The sequence below is a fragment of the Meriones unguiculatus genome, chromosome 7, assembly GCF_030254825.1.
Source record: "Meriones unguiculatus strain TT.TT164.6M chromosome 7, Bangor_MerUng_6.1, whole genome shotgun sequence".
Classification (NCBI taxonomy): Eukaryota; Metazoa; Chordata; class Mammalia; order Rodentia; family Muridae; genus Meriones; species Meriones unguiculatus.
Window position 1 is genome coordinate 7,512,323 of NC_083355.1, and position 25,124 is coordinate 7,537,446.

General features: G+C 51.9%; 2 protein-coding genes across 4 annotated transcripts in view; both read right to left on the reverse strand.

Moving 5' to 3' along the window:
* Positions 1 to 11,690, reverse strand: part of Ttyh2 (tweety family member 2) — a 41,660-nt gene extending 29,970 nt beyond the window's left edge. The window contains exons 1-2 of one of the 2 annotated variants that reach the window (XM_060386441.1): positions 11,493 to 11,690; positions 3,247 to 3,419 (exon numbers count right to left, since the gene is read on the reverse strand). In XM_060386441.1, coding sequence (XP_060242424.1) covers positions 3,247 to 3,419; positions 11,493 to 11,621 — 302 coding nt within the window. In that variant the 5' untranslated portion in view covers positions 11,622 to 11,690. The remainder of the gene's footprint in view (positions 1 to 3,246; positions 3,420 to 11,492) is intronic. The other variant, XM_021635030.2, reaches the window with a different exon arrangement.
* Positions 11,691 to 15,706: 4,016 nt separating this feature from the next.
* Positions 15,707 to 19,907, reverse strand: Rpl38 (ribosomal protein L38). 2 transcript variants are annotated; one of them, XM_021635011.2, is made up of 5 exons: positions 19,841 to 19,907; positions 19,641 to 19,672; positions 19,490 to 19,550; positions 16,072 to 16,194; positions 15,707 to 15,771 (listed from the first exon to the last, which is right to left on the reverse strand). In XM_021635011.2, exons 2-5 carry the CDS (start codon positions 19,641 to 19,643, stop codon positions 15,746 to 15,748), a joined length of 213 nt encoding a protein of 70 aa, XP_021490686.1. In that variant the 5' UTR covers positions 19,644 to 19,672; positions 19,841 to 19,907; the 3' UTR covers positions 15,707 to 15,745. The 2 variants fall into 2 exon arrangements, with proteins under 2 accessions (XP_021490686.1, XP_060242426.1); XM_060386443.1 differs by lacking the exon at positions 19,841 to 19,907 and adding an exon at positions 19,765 to 19,822.
* Positions 19,908 to 25,124: the final 5,217 nt, after the last annotated feature.

Below are 25,124 nucleotides of genomic sequence, written 5' to 3' on the forward strand. Positions count from 1 at the left end.
ATGAGACAGGGTCTCACGTATCCCCAGCTGGGCCTCACACATACACCCCAGCTGAGTGTAGTTCGAGGATGACCTTCAACTCCTGATCCCCCCTGTCTCTATCTCTCACAGGGATTGCAAGCATGGGCCACCACGCCTGGTTTCCAATGTCACTCTTCAGCTGGGACTGAGCAGAGTATGAGGAGCTGGTGTGCGCCTGTGTTAATGCTCTAGGACCCTCCCCCCACTGGCCTGAGGGCCTTGTGCCCTCACTGACATCATGGTCAGCAAACAGCCCCTCCCAGAACTTTCTGCTCAGGAGCTGTCGAGCTCAGTCTCTCCTCTTTCCTATTGATTTTTAACCAAAAGCCAAATCTGAAATCCATCTGTGTGAAATTTCATGATTGGCTTGAATCCAACCCGCCAGCCTGGGTCAATCATTTGCAATCTTAACTCTTTCATCCCTCATATTCTATGTGGTCCACCTCTCCGGGGATCATAGGACCAATCAAGCAGCCTCCTGTAACCTGTAACTCTAAAACTCTAACTTGGCAAAAGGCAATTGTGGGGCGCGCGCACGCATACATACATACATACATACACACACACACACACACACACACACACACACGCACACACACACACACACACACATGCAAACTGATGTCCTTCCTTCCTTCCTTCCTTCCTTCCTTCCTTCCTTCCTTCCTTCCTTCCTTCCTTTCTTCCTTCCTTCCTTCCTTCCTTCCTTGACACAGTTGTAGCTTAGCTGTCCCGGAACTGGAACCGGACTGGTCGATGAGGCTGTCTTGAACACACAGAGCTCTGTCTCCTGAGTGCTGGGATTAAAGGTGTGCCCCCCCACACCTGACTCCACTCAGTATTGTCTACACTCGATCAATAGCCCAACCCGTCACTGCACCGTGGCTCTGTCCTCCTTTCTCCACAATATTGCTGGAGCGTCAAGTACACAGGAAAACATCCATGTGGGAAAAGTATGCTTAAAAAAATAAACTGAAAAACAAAGAAGGCAGCTAGGTGGCGGTGGTGGCACACGCCTTTAATCCCAGCCCTAGGGAGGCAGAGGCAAGAAGATCTCTCTAAGTTTCAGGCCAGCCTGGTCTACGGAGTAATTTCCAGGACAGCCAGGGCTACACAGAGAAACCCTGTCTAGGCGGGGAAAATGGCCATTGCTTTTGCTTTTTTTTTAACTGCTGATGTCCTCTTGCCTAGAACCAGTTGTAGAATTCTTCCACATGACCCCTTCCTTCTGTTTTGAGTTTTTCCTCCTCTTCTTTCTCCTTCTTTCAACTATTCTTTTTTGTTTATTTGGTTTTTTTGAGACAGGGTTTCTCTGTGTAACCAGGCTGTCCTAGACTCACAGAGACGGGCCTGCCTCTGCCTCCTTGAGTGCTTGGATCACAGGCATGTGCCATTGCACCCTGTTTGGGTAACTATTCTGAAAACTCTCTTTTCCTGCTTTTCTTTTCAGCACTTATTTCATACGTAGGGGTGTTTTGCCTGAGTGTGTGGCTCTGCACCATGTGTGCCTGGTGCCTGCGGAGGCCAGAAGAAGGTGTTAAGGACACCAGAAGAAGGTGTTAAGGACACCGTGATAACTGCAGTTACACACAGCCGGTTGTGAGCCTCCTTGTGGGAGCCAAGAAGCAAACTTAGGTCCTCTGGAAGAGCAGCCAGTGCTCTTTTTGTTCATTCATTTGTTTGTTTTATTTTGTTTTGTTTTTTCCAAGACAGGGTTCCCCTGTGTAATAGCCATGGCTGTCCTGGAACTTGCTCTGTAGACCAGGCTGGCCTGGAACTCAAGAGATCTGACTGCCTCTGCCTCCCAAGCTCTGGGACTAAAGGTATGTGCAACCACTGCCCAGCTTTGGTGGTTCTACTTGGATGCTGGATTAACCAGCATTGAATGCATTTTAATCTAATGAAGTTTGTATCTGACAATATGCTTATCTGGCAGTAGCCCTACTGAAAACCTAGGAGCACCTGCAGGTCTCTGAGGATCCAGGGATCAAGGCATGTTAGCAAGCATGGGTGGTGTGTGTCTTTGAGTCCTACCTTGCCCTGACTATCCTGTAATGCCCCGCACCAAGTAGAGGGTTTTATCAACCCAGTTCTTCCTGGGCGTCTGGGAGTTAGGCCACTCTCTGACCCTTCTTATCCGGGCGGGAATGCTTTCTCCACACTCTGGCTGCAGCCCTGAACGTCACCATTTGTCAGTCCTCATCTGCTGCTTTGACGATGGCCTCTCTTTCGGCCTTAGTGAAGCCCCACACCCCCAGCGTGATGCGGTCACGAACATGTCACCTCATTCCATCTTGGCCAAAAGGCTGAGACCCAATGAACGAATACATTATCATAGAAAAATATGAGCTGGGCAGTGGTGGCACATACCTTTAACCTCCATACTCCGGAGAGGCAGAGGCAGGAGGATCTTTGAGTTCAAGGCCAGCCTGGTCTACAGAGTGAGTTCCAGGATAGCCAGGGCTACACAGAGAAACCCTGTCTCAAAAAACCAAAAAAAGAAAAGAAAAAAAAATGTACAAGAGTTAGGTGACTCTACTGCAGACTGGAACCCAGGATCCATCTTCTGACAAGCATCAAGGGACTCAGCCTAGAGGATGGCCACACCCTTCAGTAACTCAAGGGACGCTACACTTTAGGAAAAACTCCTACAGATACGGAAATGAGAAAAATACACCAGCTCCTGCACAGAGCCAGCATGCTCATGGCCAGGTGCTGGGTGTGTGTGGGGGGGCAGCAGCTCCGGCTCTCACACAGTGCGGGGACCTTCACTCCTCAGTCAGAGCGCACAGGAGGAGACCTATCTATGGGCACACAAAACTCCTGCTCTCAGGAGACCATTGAAGTGTTTGGGGCTAACTTCTGGTCTGGCAGACCCAGGGTGGCAGTGGAAGGGGGTGGGGATGCCAAGAAAAGAAATGCCCGCTGTCCACCTGGTCAGCTCAGGGAGGGACCCATGTGGCTGTCAGACCTGGTCCTGGTATGGTAGGAGGGTGTGGGGGCCACTAAGCGGACCCCCATCACCACACTAGGGACTGATACTCCATGCTTGGCCGCAAAACGGACAGTATTCAGCGCAGGAGGCAGGTTTGTTCATTCAAGTGTTAGCTTGCTTGGACTTGGGGGGGAGGGAGGGTAGTTTTGTGTCTGTTGCATGTCCCCCTCCCCACCCGCCCCCTTGTAAGCTGAGTTGAAACCATGAGGCCTTGTGCATGGGACACTCACCAGCAGATGAGTCCAGCCACCACCGCTGTCCAGGTGACACAGAAGGAGTTGGGCTGCTTGCTCTGCGCCGAGTGGTCCCGCCGGCAGCAGCATGCGCACAAGAGGTAAACGGTGAGGAAGATGAGGTTCAGGCCCAGGCCAATGGCAGCCAGCACCCCCAGGAAGAGCAGCGACTGTAAGAGGGGCGGGCTGTGTGTCAGCTTCTGGCTCAGCAGGAGGAGAGCAGGGAGTCCTAGGAGCTGTGCAGTATCCTTATGCCTGGCCCTCTAAATGGCCTGCCCTACATTTGTGGGTGCCAGGGTGGGGACGGTGGAGAAATGGACAAGCTAGGCAATGGAAGGCTTGGTGATGGAAGGGGTGGGAGGAGGCAGAGGGGGACAGCTGTTGTGAAGATTCCCATTATCAAAGCTCATCAGGATCTAGAATCTGCTGGGAGACAAATGTGTGTGTGTGGTGTGTTTCTATATTAGTTTTATAGAGTTGGAAAGATCCACTGGAAATATGGGAGGGACTGTCCGATGAACTGGGGTTCCAGCCTGAATACAAAAGGGAAGCCCCTTAGTAACCAGCACTCAGTTCTCTCCGCTTCCTGTGGGTGTGATGCGACCAGCGGCTTCACATGCATGCCGCCAGGATGGATGTCCCGTCAAACCATAAGCCGAAATAAACCCTTCCTTCTTTAAGCTTCTTTCGTCAGGAATTTTGTCATAGCAATGACAAAAAACACTAACACAGCTAAGCACAGCTAAGCCCAGGTTTCCGGATGAAGATGTAGTCCAGGCCAGGCCTGATGATGAGCCCTGAGCCACTCGGGAGAACAAGAAAGAACAGCCAGCTGCAAACAGGAATGTGGATGACTAGTGCTATGGCCACAAGGATGGGAAAGAGGCAGAGTCTAGGCAGGACACACATCAGGTACCAAGCGATACTAAGCTAGGGCCAGCAAGGATGACAGGTGCTACCATACCTAGGCCAGACCAGTCTTGTTATACCAAATGGAAGGTACTTATTCCAGGTGCTGGGGCTATCCAGAATCCTTACAAGGCAGTTCTGTGCAAGAAGGTGGATAGAAAGGTGCCAGAATAGATAATTCTTGGTGTCCTTGCTGTATCCTGTCAGGGACAGCTGACCCCCATGCCAGTGGTAGCAGGAAGGCTGGAATGTTAAGGGGATGTGCGGGGCTCTTTGAGCCCGCCTAGTAGGCCAGGGTTTTCAAAAGGAGCCGTTTTGTCTGTCAGGAGGCCTAGGTGTCCCCCTCCGCAGCATCTTCCAATCCCTTTATTTGGCCAGATGGACACCAGATGGCCCCAGGATCAGTGGCCGACAGCCAGGGCTGGACCTGGCTCTAAGTCAGGCTCCTGAGCTGACAGCCTCCTGGCTTCCCATGTGGCCTCAGCAATGCCCTCATCCAGAGTCCACAGTGTCCCAGTTGGGGGTGGCTCTCTCTAGAGCTTTTGTCAGGGAGCCTTGTGGTGGTAGCAGTCATCAGGGCAGAGGGCCAAGGACACCAAGCGTGGGGAGGTGACCTGCAGTGCAAAAGGCTGGTGGCTGCAGACTAGGTAAACTGCCCGATCCCTGTGAGGATGCAGGCAGCCCATAGGAGCCCTGACTTGGGCTGTCCTGATGCTAAGCCTGGGGAGGACAAGTGAGAAGTCTCATTTCACTTAGCATGTGGCCACCACTTCCACCTGGGCAACACTTAAGGGTGGAAGGGAACTCATCCTCCCTCCTCCAGGGAGGTGGAAGTAGGGCAGCAGCTCAGTGCACAGCATCTTCCACAGTCTTTGCGATAAGGCATGGGGCCTGGACCACCCGGTAGCATACCTGCCCCTTAGAATGGCCTCGAGAGGCTCCTGTCCCATGAGACGGTGGAAAGTCACTGCCCACCTCCTGGAAGGCAGAGGAGGGAAGGAGGCTCTCTACTGCAGAGGAGGGAAGGAGGGCTGTAGAGACTCACTACACAAAGTCACCATATCGCACGCTGGCCCCTGACGCCTCCGTGGAGCCCATGCTGGGCCAAGCCTGTCACAGTGAGGGCTGGCAGGAACTGAGGACAGTGGCACAGCAGGCGGAGTGCTTGCCTGGCAAGCTGGAAGGCCGGGTTTCCACCCGGAACACTGCATAACTGGGCGTGGTGGTGCGCACCTGTAATCTCCCCTAGAGGGGACACCCAGGCCTCCCAACGGGTGATAGCTTCCTTTGCAAACCCTGAGCTCTTCCTGCTGCCCGCTGGTGCAGATGCAGAACTCTCCAGCACCATGTTTGCCATGCTTCTGGCCACAGTGATAATGGACTAAACCTCTGAACTTTAAGCCAGCCCCAACTGAATGTTTTCCTTCATAAGAGCTGAAATGGTCAGGGTGTCTCTTCACAGCAATAGAAAATCCAGCTAGGATAAATGACAGCAACAAAATCCCAAAGAACAAAATCCCGGACACCCCAGGCCAACTGTCACTCACTCAAGTGTTTTCAGGTGTAGGAACAACAGATTAATGCCAACAGAAGTTAACTTTTTTCCCCCAGTAGCTTCTCTTCTCCTTCAAACTGACTCTTCGGGGTCCAACACATAGAGCCTTGTGGGTACAAATGCCACTTGGCTTTTTAAATTTAACTTTTTTTTGGGGGGGGGGTCCTCCACACTGCCCCTGAGCTCACTCTGCAGCCCAGGTTCTCCTTGCACTCTTGGTATTCCTCTCCTGTAAGTGCTGGATGGTAGGTGTGTCCCACCACAGCCAGCTCTAGAAATGACACTCTGTGGCCGGGCATGGAAGCACACATCTGTGCCCGTAATCCTAGCAGTCAAGAAGCTCAGGCCACCCTGGGCTTCAGAATGAGATCCTGTTTCCAAAACCTAAAAATAAGCCCCACGCTTTTCTCATAGCCCCTGGAATCCCACTGCTAAGAAGCAGCTATCTTCCCCCAGCCTCCCTGGCAATTTGTAAGCCGCCGGGCTTCCATATACACTGTGACCCAGCCGTTCTACTTCAAGGAAAGGAGGGTGTGTGTGGAAACCCCCACCCCCAGAGCCACATAAAAAAAAGTTCTCAGTCTAGCAGCAGCCACCAAACACTGGAGACAGCACTGGCGTGTGCGTGCGGTAGTCATACAGTGGAACACCACACAGGCATGAGTGGGCAGCAGCACCTATGTGTAATGTGTGTATCTAACAGGAAGGGCGGGGCAACAGAGTAGCAGTGACAGGTTGAATTTATATGCGGTGAAGTCAGAGATGATCACCCGGGGCAGGCAGTGGAGATGGAGGCAGATGCATCGGTGCCCCAGGTGGCAAGGGCACACGTGACAAGGATCATATGTTAGTGCTGAGCATGCACCACTACGCCTGGCCCCGGGACGACGCGCTACATACATGCTGAGGGCTGTGGAGATGGCTTGGTGGTAAGAATCCTCGCTGCCAATCGGGAGGACTTGAGTTTGGACCCCAGCTCCTACGTAAAAGGCTGTGAACGGTGACACACAGCCATCCTGGTAGCCCCAGAACTATGGAGGGAGGACAGGAAGGAGGTTTGCTGGTCCCCAGCCTACATCCAAGCACAGCGAGGAACCCTGTATGAAGGGGACAACCCTGGGTCTCAGCCCTCTCCAGGCCAGACAGTTAGGCTCATTAGGTCACTGATAACACAAGCCAGTGCAAGAAGGCCCTGAGTAGGAAGGCCACATGTAGGTGAGGCTGTGGCTTGTTAGCTGCTGACTCCAAGAACCCGGGGCAACTAAAGGTTTAGAGCTGGAAGTTGGGTTGTCAGTGGGTCAAGGGCCAAGGGAACAGAAAGGGGAAGGAAGGTATGAAGAAAAGAGAGGCGGTTGGGGGAGACAGAGGGAACTCTAGCCAACTTGTGTCACCTGCTCCTCTAACAGGCCATTATGTCTCTGCTTCTAACTAGTGCATGGATGGGATAGGATGGGATGGAGAATCAAAAAGGGGAGGATAATTCTGCTTTCACCCTCTAGCAACAGCCAGAGCTTAGAAAGGCTTGTCTTCACATCACACGGTGCCTCCTTCTGCCCCACCCCCACTATTGCTTGTCCCAGCACCATGCCCAGACTCAGTCTCTCTGTCATCAAAGCTCCCTCGATTATTTCTGGTTTATCATTTGTAGTTAGCACTGGTACTCAGGCTAGGGGGACAGCAGCGGCCACTATAGACAGACCCCAAGGGAGTACGGATGGCAACTTCAGTGGTGTGCCAGCCCCCTTGTGGAGGCAGGTGGCCTCTCCTCACGCTCTATAGGGAGAGCACCACCTCGAAGCCTGGGAAGGGTTAACCCCTTGGGGAACTGGCGTGACTGCCTGATGATCATGACTCCAAGTTCAGACGGAATGAACGAGCTTCCTCATCCCGACCTTGGCTTTTCTCCCAAGGGGCAGGGCTCTAAAGCCTGCTTTTTCCTCCTCAGATCTGCCTCCAGCTGAGCCAGGGCATCCTGTTGTTCTCCCTGAATTCCATACTCTGTCCTCAATGCACTCAGTTGGGGCAAAAAAGACAGTCTATAGCCCAGGCTGGCCTCAAACTCTTTATGAAGCCGAGTGACTTCTTGTTTGTGTTTATTTTATTTATTGTTATTGTTTTTCTTTTTTAGACATGGTTTCTCTACAGCCCTGGCTGTCCTGGAATTTGCTATGTAGATTAGGCTGGTCTAGAACTCACAAAGATCCACCGGCCTCTGCCTCTCAAGTGCTGGGATTCCATAAGACTGCCACCATAGCCAGTCTTATGGGGTGCTGGGGATGGAACTCAGGGTTTAATGCAGGCTAGGCAAGCACTCACAGCTGAGCTACACACACAACCTCTCACTGTATGAACTGAGACTCGGGAAAATACAAGCCAAAACACGACAATGAACACCTCCCGTGCCTTCTAACACACAGCCTGCAGAAGGCCTGGATGGGTGTGCTGTCCTCAGCGCCAACAGGAAGTACTATGGACATGACGTCATCAGGGTCTGGCCTCCCCTGACTGGAAGGCGAGGGTGACAATTCCCCAGATGGGGAGGGAATTCTGGGACTTTCTAACTGTCCCTAGCACTGTCCACTGAGCATCTAGCCAACTGGGGTCTCCTTCTTAAGCACGGACTCTGCCACTGGGCACCAGCTTCCCACTGTGAGCTCTTGGGCCTTTTTGCTAGTTCTCTGAATCAGGCATCATCTCCAGCTTCCAGACATGCTCTCCTGTCAAACGGGATGAGATCTGGGGTGGGGACCTAGGCTGCTCTCCGCTATTCACACAGAGCCAGCAGAATTCCTAGGCCACTGCCCTGCCTGCCTTTGCTGGGCCCAATGCCACTTTCTGCAAATGGCTGGGGATGTAGAGTCTTCCTGAGGACTCAGGCTCAAGTTCAATGGGGAGAGGATGGGGAGGACCAACTATGAGGAAACTAGAAACTTCCACTGTGCCCACAGACCCCAGGCAGAAGCCAGACACACGGCAGCAATTCTGGATCTTAGGGCTCAAAGGCAGATAGATTACCAGTTGGAAACTAGCCTCAACTCCACGGGGAGACCTTGCCTCAAAAATAAATAAGTAAATAAATAAAATAGAGAGGAGGGGTGAGTGGGGATGTAGCTCAGTTGGTAGAGTGCTTGTCCACCAGAAAACCGCAGGTTCCATCCCCCAGCACCCCATAAACAGGGAGTGGGGACACACACCTGTAAACATAGCACTCAGGAAGTTCTAGACCACCACAAGGGGTTACCCGGCTGCCAGCATCTCAGCCATCTGCTCTTCTAAGCCTTGCTGTGCTTTCTAGGTCCCAAGCACACGGCAGTCATTCCTGGAGCTTCGCTGCCGATTTCCAGCCCACCTACATGTGTGGACATGAATGGGGGTGTACGTGTATGAGTGTGTATACACTCACACACACACACACACACACACACACACACAAGCACACGCTGACCCTTAAAGCCTACATTGTGACTTTCACTTGCACTTTTTTCTCAGTCTCCCCTGCCCTTAGGCACCCGTCACCTCAAGGCCATTTGTCTAATGATTGCATCATTGGGTCCTGTTATGTCCTATGTAAATGCCTATTCTGCGAACACTCAGTAGAATAACTCATGGAGTACCTGCCGATGAGGGGAAGAATTCCCATCTGCCTGTGGTCACACAGCCATAGAACTGGAATCCGCCTCGGCCAGTGGATTGGCAATCCCCTGCCTCAAACTACGCTGGCTTCAGAGCTGCCTCCGCCACTGCTATCCTGGTTATCATGTCACCCAGCACAACACTCAGCCTAAAATTAAGTTTGCTGAGGACCAAGCTGACTTAGGACAGGAGGCACCCAGGCTACACTGTGAATCAACTGAACTGGCTGCCCAACTCCAGCGCTCAGGAGAAAAGAGACCCGTGGTCAGACAACAAGGGAACTTGACAAAACAGGAGCGGCCTTAAATAACACCCCATGCCAGACTTCCCTTAAGGCCCACCACATTCACCTCCCAGAGCTTCCACGCGTAGCTGAACCAGGATGCCTGCAGGGACGGGGTAGGTACAGTGGTCATGGGAAAGAGACAGAACAAAGGGTTCGGGGGTCAGGACCCTAGAGGCAGGGACTGTGAGTGGGACTCTCCAGCACCACACAGCTGCCATCTATCCATAGACTGAGGTGGGTGGAGTCAGGCTCAGGCTGTGGGAATGAGAGGCTGCCCCCATGCCATCCCTCTGCCAGCCAGGTCTCCTTGACCCAGCTGTGGGGCTAGTTTTGTTTTGTTTTGTTTTTCCAGAAGAGAGGAGAAAATATGACTGGAACCCAGAGCACAGGATCTGAGATCTCTGCACACCCCCAGCACAGCTGTTGGGAAACCATATCGTCCCTTTTCAAGCACTTGCTGAAGGAAGACTCCCTGGAGCTAGCCGGTAGCCACCAGTCCTCAGGGAACAAGCCTTCCTTCCAGGGCCAGACAAGACCGGGGTGGGAGTGCAGTCCAGAGAAGTTAGTGCTGTATTGCCTGGGAGTGACAATGACCCCCGCCAGCAGCACAAAGGGGTCCTATTGCCCCAGAAGAACAGGGAGTAACTGCCCAAGCCTGCAAGCAGCAGGGCCATTGCAAGTTATAATTAGACTCCGTGGTACTGACTCTTGGGGAGTGCACAGGGCAGGGATCAGGAGCCCCTGGCCTCAGAATGAGGACAGGTGGAGAAGACAAGAAGCCACTCCTGGGCAGTCTAGAGAAGCCCTGCTCAGCGCCCCACTACAGAGGTAAGGACTGGTGCCTTGCCACTGCAGGAAGAGGTCAAAGTCCGATATGGGCACAAAACTCTGAACTAATACTAATGGGCCTCTTCCTAGGTTGCCCCAGCTCCTGAATCTTTGACCTGGCAGAGGGGACTGACTCAGCCAGGGCGGCAGAGGCCGTGCTGGGTGACCGAGGCTGAGATGGGCTGAGGGACTGTGTGTAGCTGGGTCAGGAAGGGAGGTCAGAAGCCTGGATATGACCACCAAACCCGCAAGGGAAAGGCCCAGGGACAGTTCAGAAGTATAAGAATGAGGAGGGTAGACGGCCCGGGAACCAAGACATCCGGATTTCAGGACCTAGAAGGTGTAGGGATGCCAGGACAGTTGCAGGACATGGTACAAGAGGGGGTTGATCTGAAGCCACCTTCCTCCCTTCCCTGACTCAAACAGCTGTGGATTTTGGCGTCCAAGAGGTTAGTCACCCACGCCGCTTATTTCAGCCCCGCAGCCTTTGAGAAGGGGCCAAGGCGGAGGTATTGGCAGCGGCTCCCGGCTCCTACCCTACCGGCTGGGGCTGGGAAATGGAGCGCTGAGGACTCTGGAGATTCAAGTCAGTTTCTGCCTAAACTTCTCTCAGGCCATCAGGACCGAAAGAGAGAACGTCTGGTGCTGGAGTCAGTGTTAGGGGGGAACTTCGGAGCACCCCCGCACATCCGCGTACCGTCAGTCACCCCTCCTCAGATGCCCCACCCCCACCGTAAGTCTCCGGACGGACGGCTCGCCCCCCCTCCTCCGCGCAGCCTCCGCGTCCTTTCTCTCCCTCCCCAGCGTTCTCCACTACCACCTTTCCAGCTTTACGAACTCAAAGGTTCCCAGCTAGGACGAGCGTCCCGGTGAAGGGACCCCGGAGAGAACCAAGGGGGTCTGAGAGACGCGGAGAGCGCGGGCTAGGAGGCAAGAGAGGATGGAGTGGGAACTTGGGCGCGCAGGGGCCAGCTCTGGCTCCTACTCTGAGGGTCCCTCTCGGCGGCTCGGATCTGCGACGCACGGGCTTACCTCCTGGTATGTCTCGTCGCCGGGGCTAAAAGTGCTGTCCACCCGCTGCAGGCGCAGGCCGAGGTGCGGGACGCTATGCAGCCATACGACCCACCAGGGCGCGATGTACTCCACGCGCGCCGCCGGCATGGCTTGGGCAAACTGCAGTGGCCCCACTGCAACTGCCAGCGCCGCTAACACCCGCTCAGGACTCGATCGGTCCCGCCCCACCCAGGCCCCGCCCCATGTCCAGCCCTAGACAAGGACTCGCCCCGCCCTGCACGAGGCTCTGGCCAGGCCCCGCCCCACTTCTCCTGAACACAGACACCAACCAGCTCTATGAATAAGGCTCCAAAGCATACACTGACCCGACGAAAAAAGTAGAAGGTGTAAAGTGACGTTCAGTCTCTAAGCTCCTAGCAATGCCTTACTATCATATCAAAAGAGTGGCCTAGGCTGGATGGTGTGTTTTAGGATAGGAAGGCATAAGGATTAGGAGTTCAAAGGTCAGCCTCAAGCCAGTAGCAAGGTGGAGGCCAGCCTGGGCTATGTGAGACGAGATCTTAGATAAACAGATAAAGGAAAAAATGACCATAAAGTGCCAGTCAATACATACATAATTAGTAATCTTGGCCTAGGAGGCTGGGCTAGTCGTTAAATACTCTTTTATTTCTTTATTGTTATTTTCCAGACCAGGTCTCACTATGTAGTGCTGGCTGTCCTGGAACTCTTTATATAGACCAGGCTGGCCTTGAATTTACAGTGATTACCTGCCTCTGCCTTCTAGTACTGGGATTAAAGGCATTCACCACCATACCTGGTTTATTTGTTTATTGCAGTGTTGGGATTAGAACCCATGGTCTTGAGCATGCTAGACAGAGTGAGTTCTAGGGTGGCCAGAGCTACACAGAAAAACCTTGTCTTGAAAAACCAAAGAGGGGAGGGAGAGATAAAAGTTTAAGTTGTCCATACTGGCCTTGAACCCAGGATCATCCGGCCTTAGCCTTCTGAGAGCTGGAATCATAGGTTTTCGGCACCACACATGACAAGATTCGCTCTGAATCAGTTCTGTATGGACAACGTGCACTCAGAGAAGATGTGCTGAGCCAGGAACTACCAACCACTGTCCAGTCTACCCCAACAGCTATCCTTTCAGGGCAAGGCATCCAAGTGAGGCCAGGTGTTTGGGGGACTAATTGCTTAATTCCTGTAGGGCAGGAAGGACAGGGCTGGGGAGGGCTTTTGAGCTCCTAGAGGGGAGGGGTGGGCAGAGAGAACGCAGGAAGGGAGAGCCACAGCAGAAAAGCCCCAGGACCTTGCTGACATGCACCCTGAGTGTGGTTGGCAGCAGCACACACTGTGAAGGCAACACATGCCAGGTTAGTTAGCGAGTATTTTGGGGGCGGGGGGGGGTGTCACAACAGCAAAGTCCAGCCCATCACTTCTCTTGCCTTTTGGATAGAATCGAGTGCAGAGCTCCCAGCCCAAGCGCTGGTATGGCTAGTGTAAGGAACTTAGGAAGGAGGCAGTTAAAGGCCAGTGACTCCTGGTAGGTGGCTTGGTTAGGAGCAGTGCTGGGCAGCCAGTGGAGGACACTTGGTGCTGCGGGCAGAGGTAAGAAAGGAGACCCCAGAGGGGAAAGGGGGAGCTCCAGGTTTGGAAGAATCTGCCGAGTGATGGTGGTGGCCTGAAAAGGCAAGCAAGTTTTGCTGGGCACGAGAACAGGTGCTCTTGCTGTATCAAAGAACCCTGTTAGAAGCAAGTCCTGCCTTGCCCTGCCAGCCACTGGGGTCTTTCCTCACAACCAGCCTCATTCTGTAGTTGCTAGAGCCTGGCTGCTACCATATTTGAACTTGACAGACAAGAGTCATGGGGACATCCCTCACCCACCCCTAGGGATGTCTCATTAGTTCGGCACACTGTCTAGGAATCCTCCCTAAGGCACCTAGTGATGATCAAGACCCAAGTTTCCTGTCTTTACAGTGTTTAGCAGGGGAAGGGAGGCTTTAAACCTTGGTGAGTATGAACATGACCATTGCTTCAGTCTTGTACTGGCATGAGAAGGGAGGGTAGTTTAGGGATGTGTGCACAGGACATAGTGATGTTGATGTATCCAGAAGATTATGAGTGACAGATGGGAATCTTGTGGGAATCAGGGACTAGCAGGCAGTGCAGAGCGGAAGGGGAATCCAGTCAGGAAAAACGCAAGAGCTGCTGGGGCTGCTTCCCAGGGACCAGGGTGGGAGAGGGGCTTTGGAGTTGATGGAAAGGTTCTGTGGACTCGAGCAGCCATTACACAGCTAAGATTTGTAGACTTATACCTAGAAGGGTGAGTCTTTTCTATTAAGCCAGGGTCTTGCTACATAGTCCTGGTTTCCTGGAACTATGTAGTCCAGGCTGGCCTTGAGCCAGGTGCTTCGATTATAAATGTATTCCATTATATGGAAATTATACAGAGGAAAACAGCTGATGAGGTGACCTATGCCTGTATTTGCAGCCCTCAGGGAGTAGAGGCAGAGGATCACAAGCTTAAGGCAGCCCGGGCATTGAGTGAGGGCCTCAGATCTCTGTGAGCTCAAGGTCAGCCTGGGCTACATAGTTCCAGGAAACCAGGACTATGTCTACCCTGTCTCAAACAAATAAAAAACACAATAGGAAGGAGAGAAAAGGGAATGGAGGGTGAGAGGGAAGAAGTGAGGCTGGTTTAAGTGAGGGACAGATTTATGTGTGACCCCCCCCCCCCCAAACTGGCTGCCAAGCAGGAAATGTGAAGCATCTCCCGTGGGGCCCCTTTGCAACCTCGGAAACAGCTAAGAGGTGCCACCCAGTGTCCTGCACACCTGCCCTCTGTGACCCCGGGATAATGATGCTCACTCTTATACTGAGAGATCTACACTGCAAAAGCCAAGGTCGGAGCTCTCAGGGACATGGCATGGACACCTGTGTGCACCTGAGGGCGAGCTCAGTACAAGGGCGTTCTAGCTGCTCCTGGGGTACTGACCCACAAAGAAGCCACCCAGGGGCCCAGAGCTGGACCTCAGCAGTGGTGAGCCCTGCCACCTGAGGGCACAAAGACATTATTCAGTCTCTGGGGCCAGCCTGGGACCGCAGAAGGACCGTTAAGTGACTCAGACTTGCCAGTGTAGGAGGCACTGCATGAAAAGGGGCCTTCAGTGGACCACAAGGCCAGATAAATCCCATCTGTCTCCTAGGAACTAGGGTGAGCCATTAAGAAATGTGCTGGGGACAAAGGAGGCCAAAGCCATAAACTTTCTTGGGAATTCTAAACTACTATGGGTGTCTCTTGTCCCACTCTCTCCCAGGATAAACAAAGCCCATGTCTTCCAAAAAGCTCACAGCACACCCAGAATGATGCCTTCCAGCACATCGCTTCTGCTTACAACCTACCTGTTTAACCATTTAGCATAACCCTCAGCCTGCTGCACTCCATTTTAAAAGCAAATTAAGAACTTCCAATCTTAGCACATTAACTTGGGTTTGGCACACCTGCAGACCCACATTCAGGAGGCAGGAGGGGATTTACGGCCAGCCTGGGATCCACGTGATGGCTCACCCCTCCCCAACTTTGGGGCCTACTTATTGTAGTGGAGTGCCACCTGGTGGAGGGCAGTGTGGCTCACAGCCAGTTTGCAAGACTAAAAGCTGTTGGCATTCAAGTCCAGAACAGTTAGACTGTCAATGCTCGCTTTGCCTTCTTTTAAATCCCTAGAAATTGTCTACTTAAATTGTGTTGTTTTGCTTGCATGCATGTATTGCACCATGTATAATGCAATGCCCAGAGGCAGCAGATCCCCACCTCTGCCCAGGCAGTCCATGGTAAGCTCATCTTCTTTGTTCTTCAGACCCCCTTCTCCATTCATCTCCTGGAGCCCCATGCTCTCCTGACTTCACATTCCAAATCTCTCAAGTAAGGAACACTTCTTTCTCTTGTACCAGGGGATATTCCAAGGGCAGCAGCCTGCAGCTACTTGCCAGAGAAGCTCAACCCCTCCGCTCCTCTCATCAGAAGGCAACCCACCCCACAGACCACTTCCAAACCATGGGAGTGTATACAGGTTTCCCACCACGAAGAGCAGCCTTTCCCAATGTTTTCCCAGGCAATTCTTTCATCCATTGAGATCCCAGCTGAAGATCTGGGGTGCAGAAGGTAGCACCAGAATCTACAGCTCATCTCCACAGCACACCTCCCATCTAAAGACTTGAGCACACACAAAGACTTTCCAGAATTTTTAATAGTTAAATGCAGGACTGGTTCATTTCAGCTCCTTCACTGCCAAACCTGGGGAAAGAGAGAGAGAGAGAGAGATGGTTGACATAAATTCACCTCAGAGATACCCCACTGCATTTCATGGGCTCCTCTTTCCACAAACTCAGGATTATCATGGAGTAGGGTCTTAAGAGGATTAAATGAACTATAACTTGCTTGGGGCCAAGGAAGCTATTTCTGGGATCAGACAGAACCTGAGAATCACAACCATGCCTTGATACCATCCACAGCAAAGACTAACACCTCTACCACAAAGCGGCTCTCCCAATCCTGGGGGTGACCCGACCCCACCACTATCTCAGCCTTACTTACCAGGGGGTAGGGACTGCTTCAGCTTCTCTGCCTTCTCCTTGTCTGTGATAACCAGGGTGTAAAGGTACCTGCTGCAGCGAACCTTGAACTTCACATTATCCTTGTTCTTCTTGATCTTCACAGCTGCCAAGGAGACCAGAATTAGGATGAAGCTCCCTGAGAACTGGTGCAGAACCACACAGGTCATGGGTCTTACACTCTTGCAAGTGGCAAGAAACAAATGGGCGCAACTGTCACCACCAGAGCAGAGGAAGCTCCTACCTCCTCATACTTCCCCTGCTCTCAAATGCTCAACATGCTGGAAAGCTACATTTTCTTATTACACTTCATGGGTCTTGGGCTTACCCAATCCATTTGCATGTGCACACAAAATCCATACCTGGCACACTAAACACAGCACCACAGAACATTCTAGAACGACCCATGACAATCTTTTTAAGGGACAGTCTGTAAAGTAAGGAAACGAGTTATCTGCTAGGACTAATAACATTCCACTTCTGGAAACCCACTCTGACACCAGACTTGCAGTTTCAGGATGCTCTATTTCCAGTGCGCAGGGAAGCTCCCCCTAAATTTTTGTGGAACTTGGGTCTTAAAAAAAAAAAAAATTCACTGCTACAGACAGTTTTGAGAGCCTAAGGATGCTGGAAAGCAAACTCTGCAAGCATCAAGAGCCCCTAACTCTCAAGACAACAGTCTCCTGGTTCTTACTGCATTAATTTTATCTTGTGACTCCAGCTCAGGGAGGTGCCAGGTGTACCTCCAATCAACTGGACTGGATCTGGTTCTGTTCCAATGTGGACACATTTCACCTACAGCAAAGCTATACAGCAGCTGGACAGTCAGCTACGTCCTACTGAACGAGCCAGCACTGAGTACTTGATAAATCTCTTGCTCCAACTTCCTTGCAAACCTTTCAGACACTAACAACTTGTAAGCAGTGAAATGCCTAATGCTTCAAAGACTCAAACCTAACCAGGGACATTCACTTGGCCCCTAACCTCGTGGAAACAGAACATGCACTCTCAACTTCACCTCTGTCTGCGACAGGGCAACTTCACAGGAAGCCCTGGGACCCAGAGCCCGCTCAAGGCACTGGCCACTCTGGCTTCTACCTTACCAAATTCAGATATCTGGACTGTAGCTACAACACTCCTGAAAATTAAGTCAAACCTTTTTTCTATTCTCTAGAGATGAGTCAGTTCTTGAGACATGTATCCAGGCAGTACCTAAATTCACCGTGTGGTTGAGAGGACTTTTTGCCTCTAACCAAAACCGCTGGAGTTATAGTGGCACTCCACCTTATCCAGTTCAGCCAGCGCTGAGAAATGACCTCTGAGCCTCAGGTCCTAGGTAGGCGCTCTCATCCTCCCAGCATCACTCCAAGGACAGCCAGCCTTGTGTGATGCAGCAGTCCCACTTCTGGATAAATACCCAAGATGAAGAAATAAATGCAAAAGCAGGCATTTATGTGCAAGCAGCCCAGTGTCCAGGTCAATGTGGTGCCCACACACAGTGGAAATGCTGACCAGGGCATCCTGAAGCATGCCTGTAATACCAGTACTTGGGAGACAGAGGCAGTTCAAGGTCAAAAAAGAAAAGCCAATGCAATAGCTGAGTGGACAAAGGTACTGTTTGCCAAACCCAATTCCTGGGAGTTTGGTTCTTGAGATCTTCCATACAGAAGAACCAACTCCTGCAAGCTGCTCTCTGACCCCCACATTAGCACACATACACAGTTAACAAAAATCCAACACACACACACACACAAAACAAACAGAAATGGTGGCACAGGTCTGCAATCCTAACACCTGGGAGAAAGAAGAATCACTGAGTTCTAGATCTGAGGTTAGCCTGGGCCTCAAAGTGAGTGCCAGGTCACTCAGGGTCCACAGCCTGTTTCTAAAAATAAAACCCACCAGAAATCAGGTTACCAAACGATAAAGCACGCTGACCAGGTGTGTACTTGCTCACAATGCATAAGTGCCGACCTTAGTGTTTGTGACATGTTGGATTTCCAAGCTTTTAAACTGAAAGATCCCTTGGGAGACCCTATGGCATTCATTCCTCCAGCAAATATGCTTGACTTAATTTCTGAACCTGTTAAAGAACTTGATGGATCTGCTAAGATGTCCTTATCAATCTAGAGGCGCAACCTCAAACCCTGTCCCATGCTCATGCATGTTAAATAGGAGGCAAAGACACGTCACCCAGGCCAGAGCTGGGACATGGGAAGGCAGTGCCAAATGTTACAGCCTGGATGGGAAACACAAGCAGACACTTCTGAGCCCACCAGCAGGAGACATCCTTCCCACAGGTAGTGGCCAGTCCACACAGCACCAGATCAAAGGCAATTGCTTGTTTGACATGATCCTTGCAGTTGATTCAAAGGCTCTTCCTGTCCAACCTAACAAGACAGCCTATCGTGTCCTACTTCATTATCTGCTTCTTTAAAAGACACATCTGAGAGGAAAGGGAAGACACACACAGGGCTATCACAGACTCCCCTTTTCCTGCTAAGTGAGATAACGTCATCCAAGGTCTTTCATTGGGCACATCCTCCCAAACATCCTTTAAATAGGGGACAATTCCCTCCCTGTGTATAAAAGGACAATACAAAACCAGCAGGAGCTGAAAAAACAACTTTGAACCTGCTTGCTTTATTCATCTATTTTGAGACAACCTAGCCAAGGAGAACCTTGAATTCCCTCATCCTTTTACTCTGCCTCCCAAATTGGGGGATTACCCTCTGTGCACCAGACCCTGCAGGGCAGAAAGGAAATGAACCTAGCACCTTCCTGAATGCTGGGCAAACAATTTACCAACATACTGACACCCCCGGCCTCTACTTTGGATTTGTGAGATATAGACTCTTGCTATGTAGACCAAAGACGATTTTGGATGCCCAGCCCTCTCACCTCGGCGTCCTCAGATTAAGCAGGCATGGCCACCATACTGGCTCTACTTGGTTCACCATCACCCTTCTTCACTTGAAAACTGGCAGACTCAGATCGCTGAGTTCGAGGCCAGCCTGGTCTACAAGTAAGTCCAGGACAGCCAAGGCAACACACAGAAAACTTATCTTGAAAAACAAAAACAACCAACTTTTTCTTTTTTGGAAGACGAGTCTCACTATGCAGCCCTGGCTGGTCTCTAACTCACAGAGATCCTCCTGCCTCTATCACGCAAAGCCTGGTAAGGTACCAAACGATAAAGCGCGCTGACCAGGTGTGTACTTGCTCACAATGCCTAAGGGCCGACCTTAGTGTTTGTGATATGTTGGATTTCCAAGCTCTTAAACCGAAAGATCCCTCGGGAGACCCTATGGCATTCAGAAACTACTGTTCAGAGACGCCCAATCCCTCCGTCGGCCCGCCCCCGGGGGCTCCTCCCGAGCCTTCTGGAAGCGCCCACTCACATTTGGCATCCTTCCGCCGGGCTGTGAGCAGAAAGTCCTTTATTTCCTCAATTTTCCGAGGCTGCAAAACAGGAGGAAGAGGGCATAAGCTCGGGGACACGTGCGTCCTGGGGGCGCTGGAGCCCGCCCGGATCCCCGGTCCCGGACTCACCATGGTGACGGGCTCGGCGCTGGCGACCGCACCTGTGGGAACAGTGAGTTAACCGGCCGTGATCCTGCCTCCCCACCTTGCCCCGCTGCACTCCCTTCGCCTCCCTCACACGCTCCCCTCAGACCCGTGCTCCTCAAACCCTACACGGCTGCGGATTGCCACGGATTTAACTCCCTTCCCCTCCTGCCCGAAACACTCACAGCGGTAAGAACCGAAGAGAACGGAAAAAGAACGAGGCTTCCGCTTCCGAGCAGTTAAACCCGCCCAACAGAGGAAGTTCAGTACGGTGTCTGCCAAGGGCCAAGACCCTTCAGGCGTTCATACTTGCCATCTCAGCAGCCCTGCCCTCTTCTGGTTCAGATTAGTAGCGCACCTTTTCAAAGTGAAGGATAGTCGGGCTGCCAACCCTTCCCTCATGCTCTCCCTACTCCCATTATCCCCTCTTCCGGTCACCCACCTTGAAGAAAACAAAACATTTGGTTTTTTTTACATTTTATTTTATGTGTATTGCGGTTGCATGTATAGCTGGGCATCACGTGCGGGAACTGCAATTACAAACAGCTGGAAACTGCCGTGTAGGTGCTAGGAATCCAACCCAGCTGCTCTGGGGGAGCAGCCAGGGCTCTTAGGAGCGAACTCTCTCTCCAGGCCCAAAAGTGGTTGTTTTTTTTGGGGGGGGGGGGCGGGAGGGTTGTTTTGTTGTGTTTTTTGAGACAGGGTCAGGTAACCCACCTCCATGCTCATAACAGGCCTGGTAGAAATGAAGCTGTTCTAGAGAGACACTTGCGTGCCTCGCTTTTTCTGGAGGGGCAGGACTTCCGGGTAAGCGGAAGTGCCTTCCTTATTGCCTCTTGAGTCCCATAGCCCGAGTCAAGAATTGAGCCTCCCCTGGGGCAGATTCCTCAGCCTAGCTCTCACCGCACACCACTTCTTCAGCCGCGTAAGACAGTCAGCTTTGGCAGGCGGCGTTCCCTCCCTCCCAGCTCCCTTCCTCACCAGGCACTAACTTCCTTAGCACCTAGTTAGCCTTGCTTCTCATATAATAATGGCTTGGAGGTTAGGCTCCAGGAAACTTTAGCTATTGATTTTATTTCTAACTGCTTTTACTTTGTTTCAACCTCTCTACAAATGTCTCCATTTTATTATGTTTCTCTCCCCCCCCCCCCAATTTAATAACTCACAACAGAATGTAATTGCCTTGTACTTGTTGAAGGGGGGCCCGGAGGAGGATGAGCGCCTGGCCAGGAGTTTTATTTGAGACCCACGCCTCTCTCTCTCCTTCCTCCCTCCCTCCTTTTGGATGAGGGAGTGTTGGTCGGGCTCCTGCCTCCCGGTGATACAGGGCAGAAAACCTAATTGTACAGGAGTCTTTTTAGAGAACAGAACTGTGTTTCGGCAACCGGAAACCTGTCTGCTGGTAACTGGAGAAGCCGAGTGGGCTTTGGGAGAGCCGTCTGGGGGTCGGCTCCTGGTCCTGACCCAGGGCATTTCCATAATTCACTGCCTAACTTTGCTGACAGCTTCTCCCTCGGGCAGATGCCTTACTGGTCTTTTCTGCCTCCCTACTCCTCAACTGTCCAAACCAAGGACCTCTTGACCATGCTGGGCTTCCGGTCTGCAGGGATTTCTTTGTGGTCCCCTCAGATATTACAGTGTCCCTTCGTCATCTGTTCCATCTTCTACTTGGGCAGATCTTCAGCTCTGATGTCCTTCTCTTGTCACGTTTGCTTAGGCCGTGGCAACGGTGGGGGTAAACTCAGGGCTTTTTGTTGGTTTGTTTTGTTTTTAAAGACTGGGTCTCTCTGTGTTGAACTAGCTATCCTGAACTTCACTATGCAGAGCAGGCTGGCCTTGAGCTCACAGAGATCTCCTGGTTATGCCTCCAGAGTGTTAGGATGAAAGGCTTGCATCACCACACTCTGTCTTTTTTTTTTTTTTTAGAACAGGATATCTTGTAGCCCAGGCTGGCCTCACTGTGTAGCAGAGGATGGCCTTCCACCACTACTTCCTGAGTGCTGGCATGTCAGATGTGAGCCACCATGCCTGGTGCTAATGGCTGAACCCTGGACTTCTATGTGCTGGGCAAGCAGTCTGCCAACTGAACTGTATCCTTAGTCCCTCGGCAGGGCTAAACTCTTCACGTATTTGTACTGACTTTGTTTGAGGGCAAGGACAGGGTAGAACTTTCTGTAGTTAGCTCTCTTGACTGTGAGGCTCATGTATACAGGAGGTGCTTAATGTTGACCTTGGAGGCTTCTCGAGCTGGATGTGACATCTGAAAGCACTCACTTTAGGAAGAGATAGAAAAAGGGAAGGGTACAGGGAATAAGACATAAAAGGAAGGAAGGGGTAAAAGTAGAGATTCAGGTCAGGTACTCCAAGCAATCCCTAGCACACAGTAGGTGCACAAAATCTGTGTTAGGTGAATGGCTGGTGACTCTGCTCCTTCCTGCCTCACCAATCACATGGTGACATGGGTAAGAGGAGAGGGTGCTTATCTCATTGGCATCTTTCCCAGAGAGACAGATGTTGGTCCACTTGAGTTGTGTGATTTAAGAGAGCGTAGATGCATAGCAGCAAACACAAAGGCAAATTTGTTCAAGGGCCAAGGTCTTCTCCAGCTCCCCAAGGGGAATGTATTACAAAATACACAGCAGCTACTGAAGGGCAAAGTGTGGTGTCCAGAGGGAGGGTTTCTCCGGCTCCGTGGTGGAACCTCAGGTGTCAGGATGTGACTTGAGACTCAGACAAAAAGGGGCTGGAGCCACTCCCCTGAGCAAGGCCTGGGCTGTAGCTTCACTTTGACTTTCAAACTAGTCCATCACGCATGACAGGAGATGCTAAAGGGGGATCCTGCAGGAGAGAAGGGCTCAGACTTGAGAGCTAGCCAGAGTGCGGTCCACTTTGCCAGTCAGGACTGCTGTGTTTGTGAAGCCTGGAGGGTAGACTAGAGAGTCCCAGGCGGGAAGCTGAGGCACCATGTGTTAGGAAATATACAAGATGTAGAGGTTACACTCGGGTTCACAGATCACACCACGAGATCGTTCCACGTGGGAGGTTTATTAGGGAAAGGGGTAAGGGGTTGCAGGGAGACGAGGCAGAGAAGAGAGAGAGAGAGAGAGACAGACAGAGAGCCAGAGCCAGAGAGAGTTACCCTATAAGAGAACTAGGGCCCCTCCCCTTGGCCACTCTCCTCTCTTCCTTCCTCTTCCTCTCTCTGGCTCTGTCTCTCTGTCTGTCTGTCTCTCTCTCTATCTCTATCTCTATCTATCTATCTATCTATCTCCCTCTCTGTAACCCCCTTCCCTAATAAACTTCCCGCGTGGAACCGATCTCATGGTGTGATTTGTGGACCCACGTGTAACCTCTACATTTTGTACAATTCCTAACACCATGGAGAGCCAGAGTACTGTTAGAAGGGCCTGGGAGGGGGCTCTCCCTCTCCGGCAGAGCAGTTGGAGGTTGGAGCTGGGCGTGAGTCAGTCTAGGGAGTATCTTCTGGTCTTGCATCCTTCTTGCTTTCATCTACCTCCTGGCCTCAGAGCTGGCCCTGGCAGGGTCTGCTGCAGGCCAAAGCAGGGACCTACAGAGGCACCCCCTTTCCCCCTCTCCTTCCAGTGGAAACCCCGAAGGCCCAGCCATTTGGAGTTTTCTCAATCAGTGTTTAGAGGTACCGGAATGGAGCAGAGACCCAAGACCCCACTCACAGGTAGGCTGAGAGGTAGTGTTGTATACAGTGTAATCTAAGGAAGCTGAAAAGACTGCCTGGCATAAGGGATCCAGGGAATGGCTCCTGATGGGAAGGGCAGAGGGAATGGCTAGTCTACAGTTGGGAGAGCCTAGGTTCTCGCTGAATGTTGGGAAGTTCTGTGTGCTCAGAGCAGAACTGATTCTCCTGATTCCCTCTCGTGTGTGTGTGTGGGGGGGGGGGGGGAGGGGAGTAGAGCAGGGGTTGGAAGGTCACCAGCCTTCCTGGCTTCCTCCCCGGCTGTCTGGGCTATGGGTGCAGTGTCCACTTGTGACCACACGAGGGTGCTAAGGCTGAGACTGGAGACTGAATGACAAGGAGCCTGCCTTCTGGCTGGAAACCCAAATCTCAAGCTTATAAATTGTGGATGCGATTGGTGTAGTATTTCATACCTAGAGGAGTGCTTTCTTTGTTCCCGTTGCACTTAGTCTCCAGGAAGCCCCCAGGAGGCCCATGCCTTTGGCTGCCAGGCATAGCTGGCCTTTAAACCTGTCCTCTGGGAGCTGTCCATAAACCTCCCAGATGCTCAGCACGGGGACAGCCCGGGGTTCTCCATGAATCTGGCTACCTGGAAGAGTGGATGGGGATAGGGAGGGAGAGGAGGACGAGGCAGGAGAGAAAGGCTGCGCTTTTTGGAATCTCAGAGGGGAAGTCTAAGTGGGGTGTCGAGTAATCCCCCTCCTTTCAGCGTCTACAGAGTCTTCAAGACTCCTAGACTGCCGTGAGAAGTCTAAGTGGGGTGTCGAGTAACCCCCCTCCTTTCAGCGTCTACAGAGTCTTCAAGACTCCTAGACGGCCGTGAGAAGCAGACACGCACAACCAGCTGCTGAGCCAAGTGCCACAAAGCATGACTAGTCAGACAGCAGTGACGCCTCTTGAACTCAGCACTATATATGTATTCAAGAATATTCCATCCTGGACCACCGCTCCCTCCTTTTGCTCCTGAGGCTGGAATCCAGAGCTCGTGCTAGGCAGACATTCTCCCGATGAGCTATATTAGTGACACTCCCAGTCCCACGGCCATGTTATTTATTTCTGAGCCCAGACCACTGTTCTTATTATTTTGTTATTTGAGTCAGGGTCTGTTTAAGTAGGCATGACTCAACCTGGTATTTCCTATGTAGTTCAAGCTGGTTCTTAAACTCATAGCAATCCTTCCACCTCAGCATCGTGGGTGCTGGGATCACCACCATGTCTGCTTTCAGGCCAGGTCTTTGCACTCTGCTTCCATTTATTATATTTACAGTTAGCCTAGGAATTCAAAGTCTTTCTGCAGGCAAAGTTTGGCCTCTGCCCTGGAGCTGCAAGGAGCATGGCTAGAATAACTTTTTCACCAGAAAGCCTTGTGTCTGTGTGGGACAAGTAGGCGGGAGGAGGCAGAGACACACCTAATTCTCTGTTAAGGTGCCCAAGAGAGAGCAAACATTCCCTCAAGCCAAGTTCATTTCCCTAGCTAGCACGCGTTATTGGCCAGGCCGAATCTCACCTCCCTGCCGCAGTGATGTGTATTTAGCCCACGTTTGGGTATCTCTGCCTCCCTTCCCACCACAGGGAACCCGAAGACTAATAGCGAAGGCAGAGATGAAGCAGGATTCCACTCGGGGAAAGAGCTTCACCGTCAGCACACAAAGTGCCGTGGGGGTGGGTCAGGCCCGGGAGGGTCGCTTTGCCCTGAGAATCCACCCCGCTCCTTCCCATGCAACTTCCCGGAGCGCACCAGCTTTTCATGCTTAGAA

Coding starts and splice junctions, on each gene's coding strand:
- Rpl38 (XM_021635011.2), bottom strand. Junction 16,195..19,489: donor CCGGCGGAAGGATGCCAAAT/GTGAGTGGGCGC, acceptor TCTCCTTGGCAG/CTGTGAAGATCAAGAAGAAC. Junction 15,772..16,071: donor GAAGCAGTCCCTACCCCCTG/GTAAGTAAGGCT, acceptor CTCTTTCCCCAG/GTTTGGCAGTGAAGGAGCTG.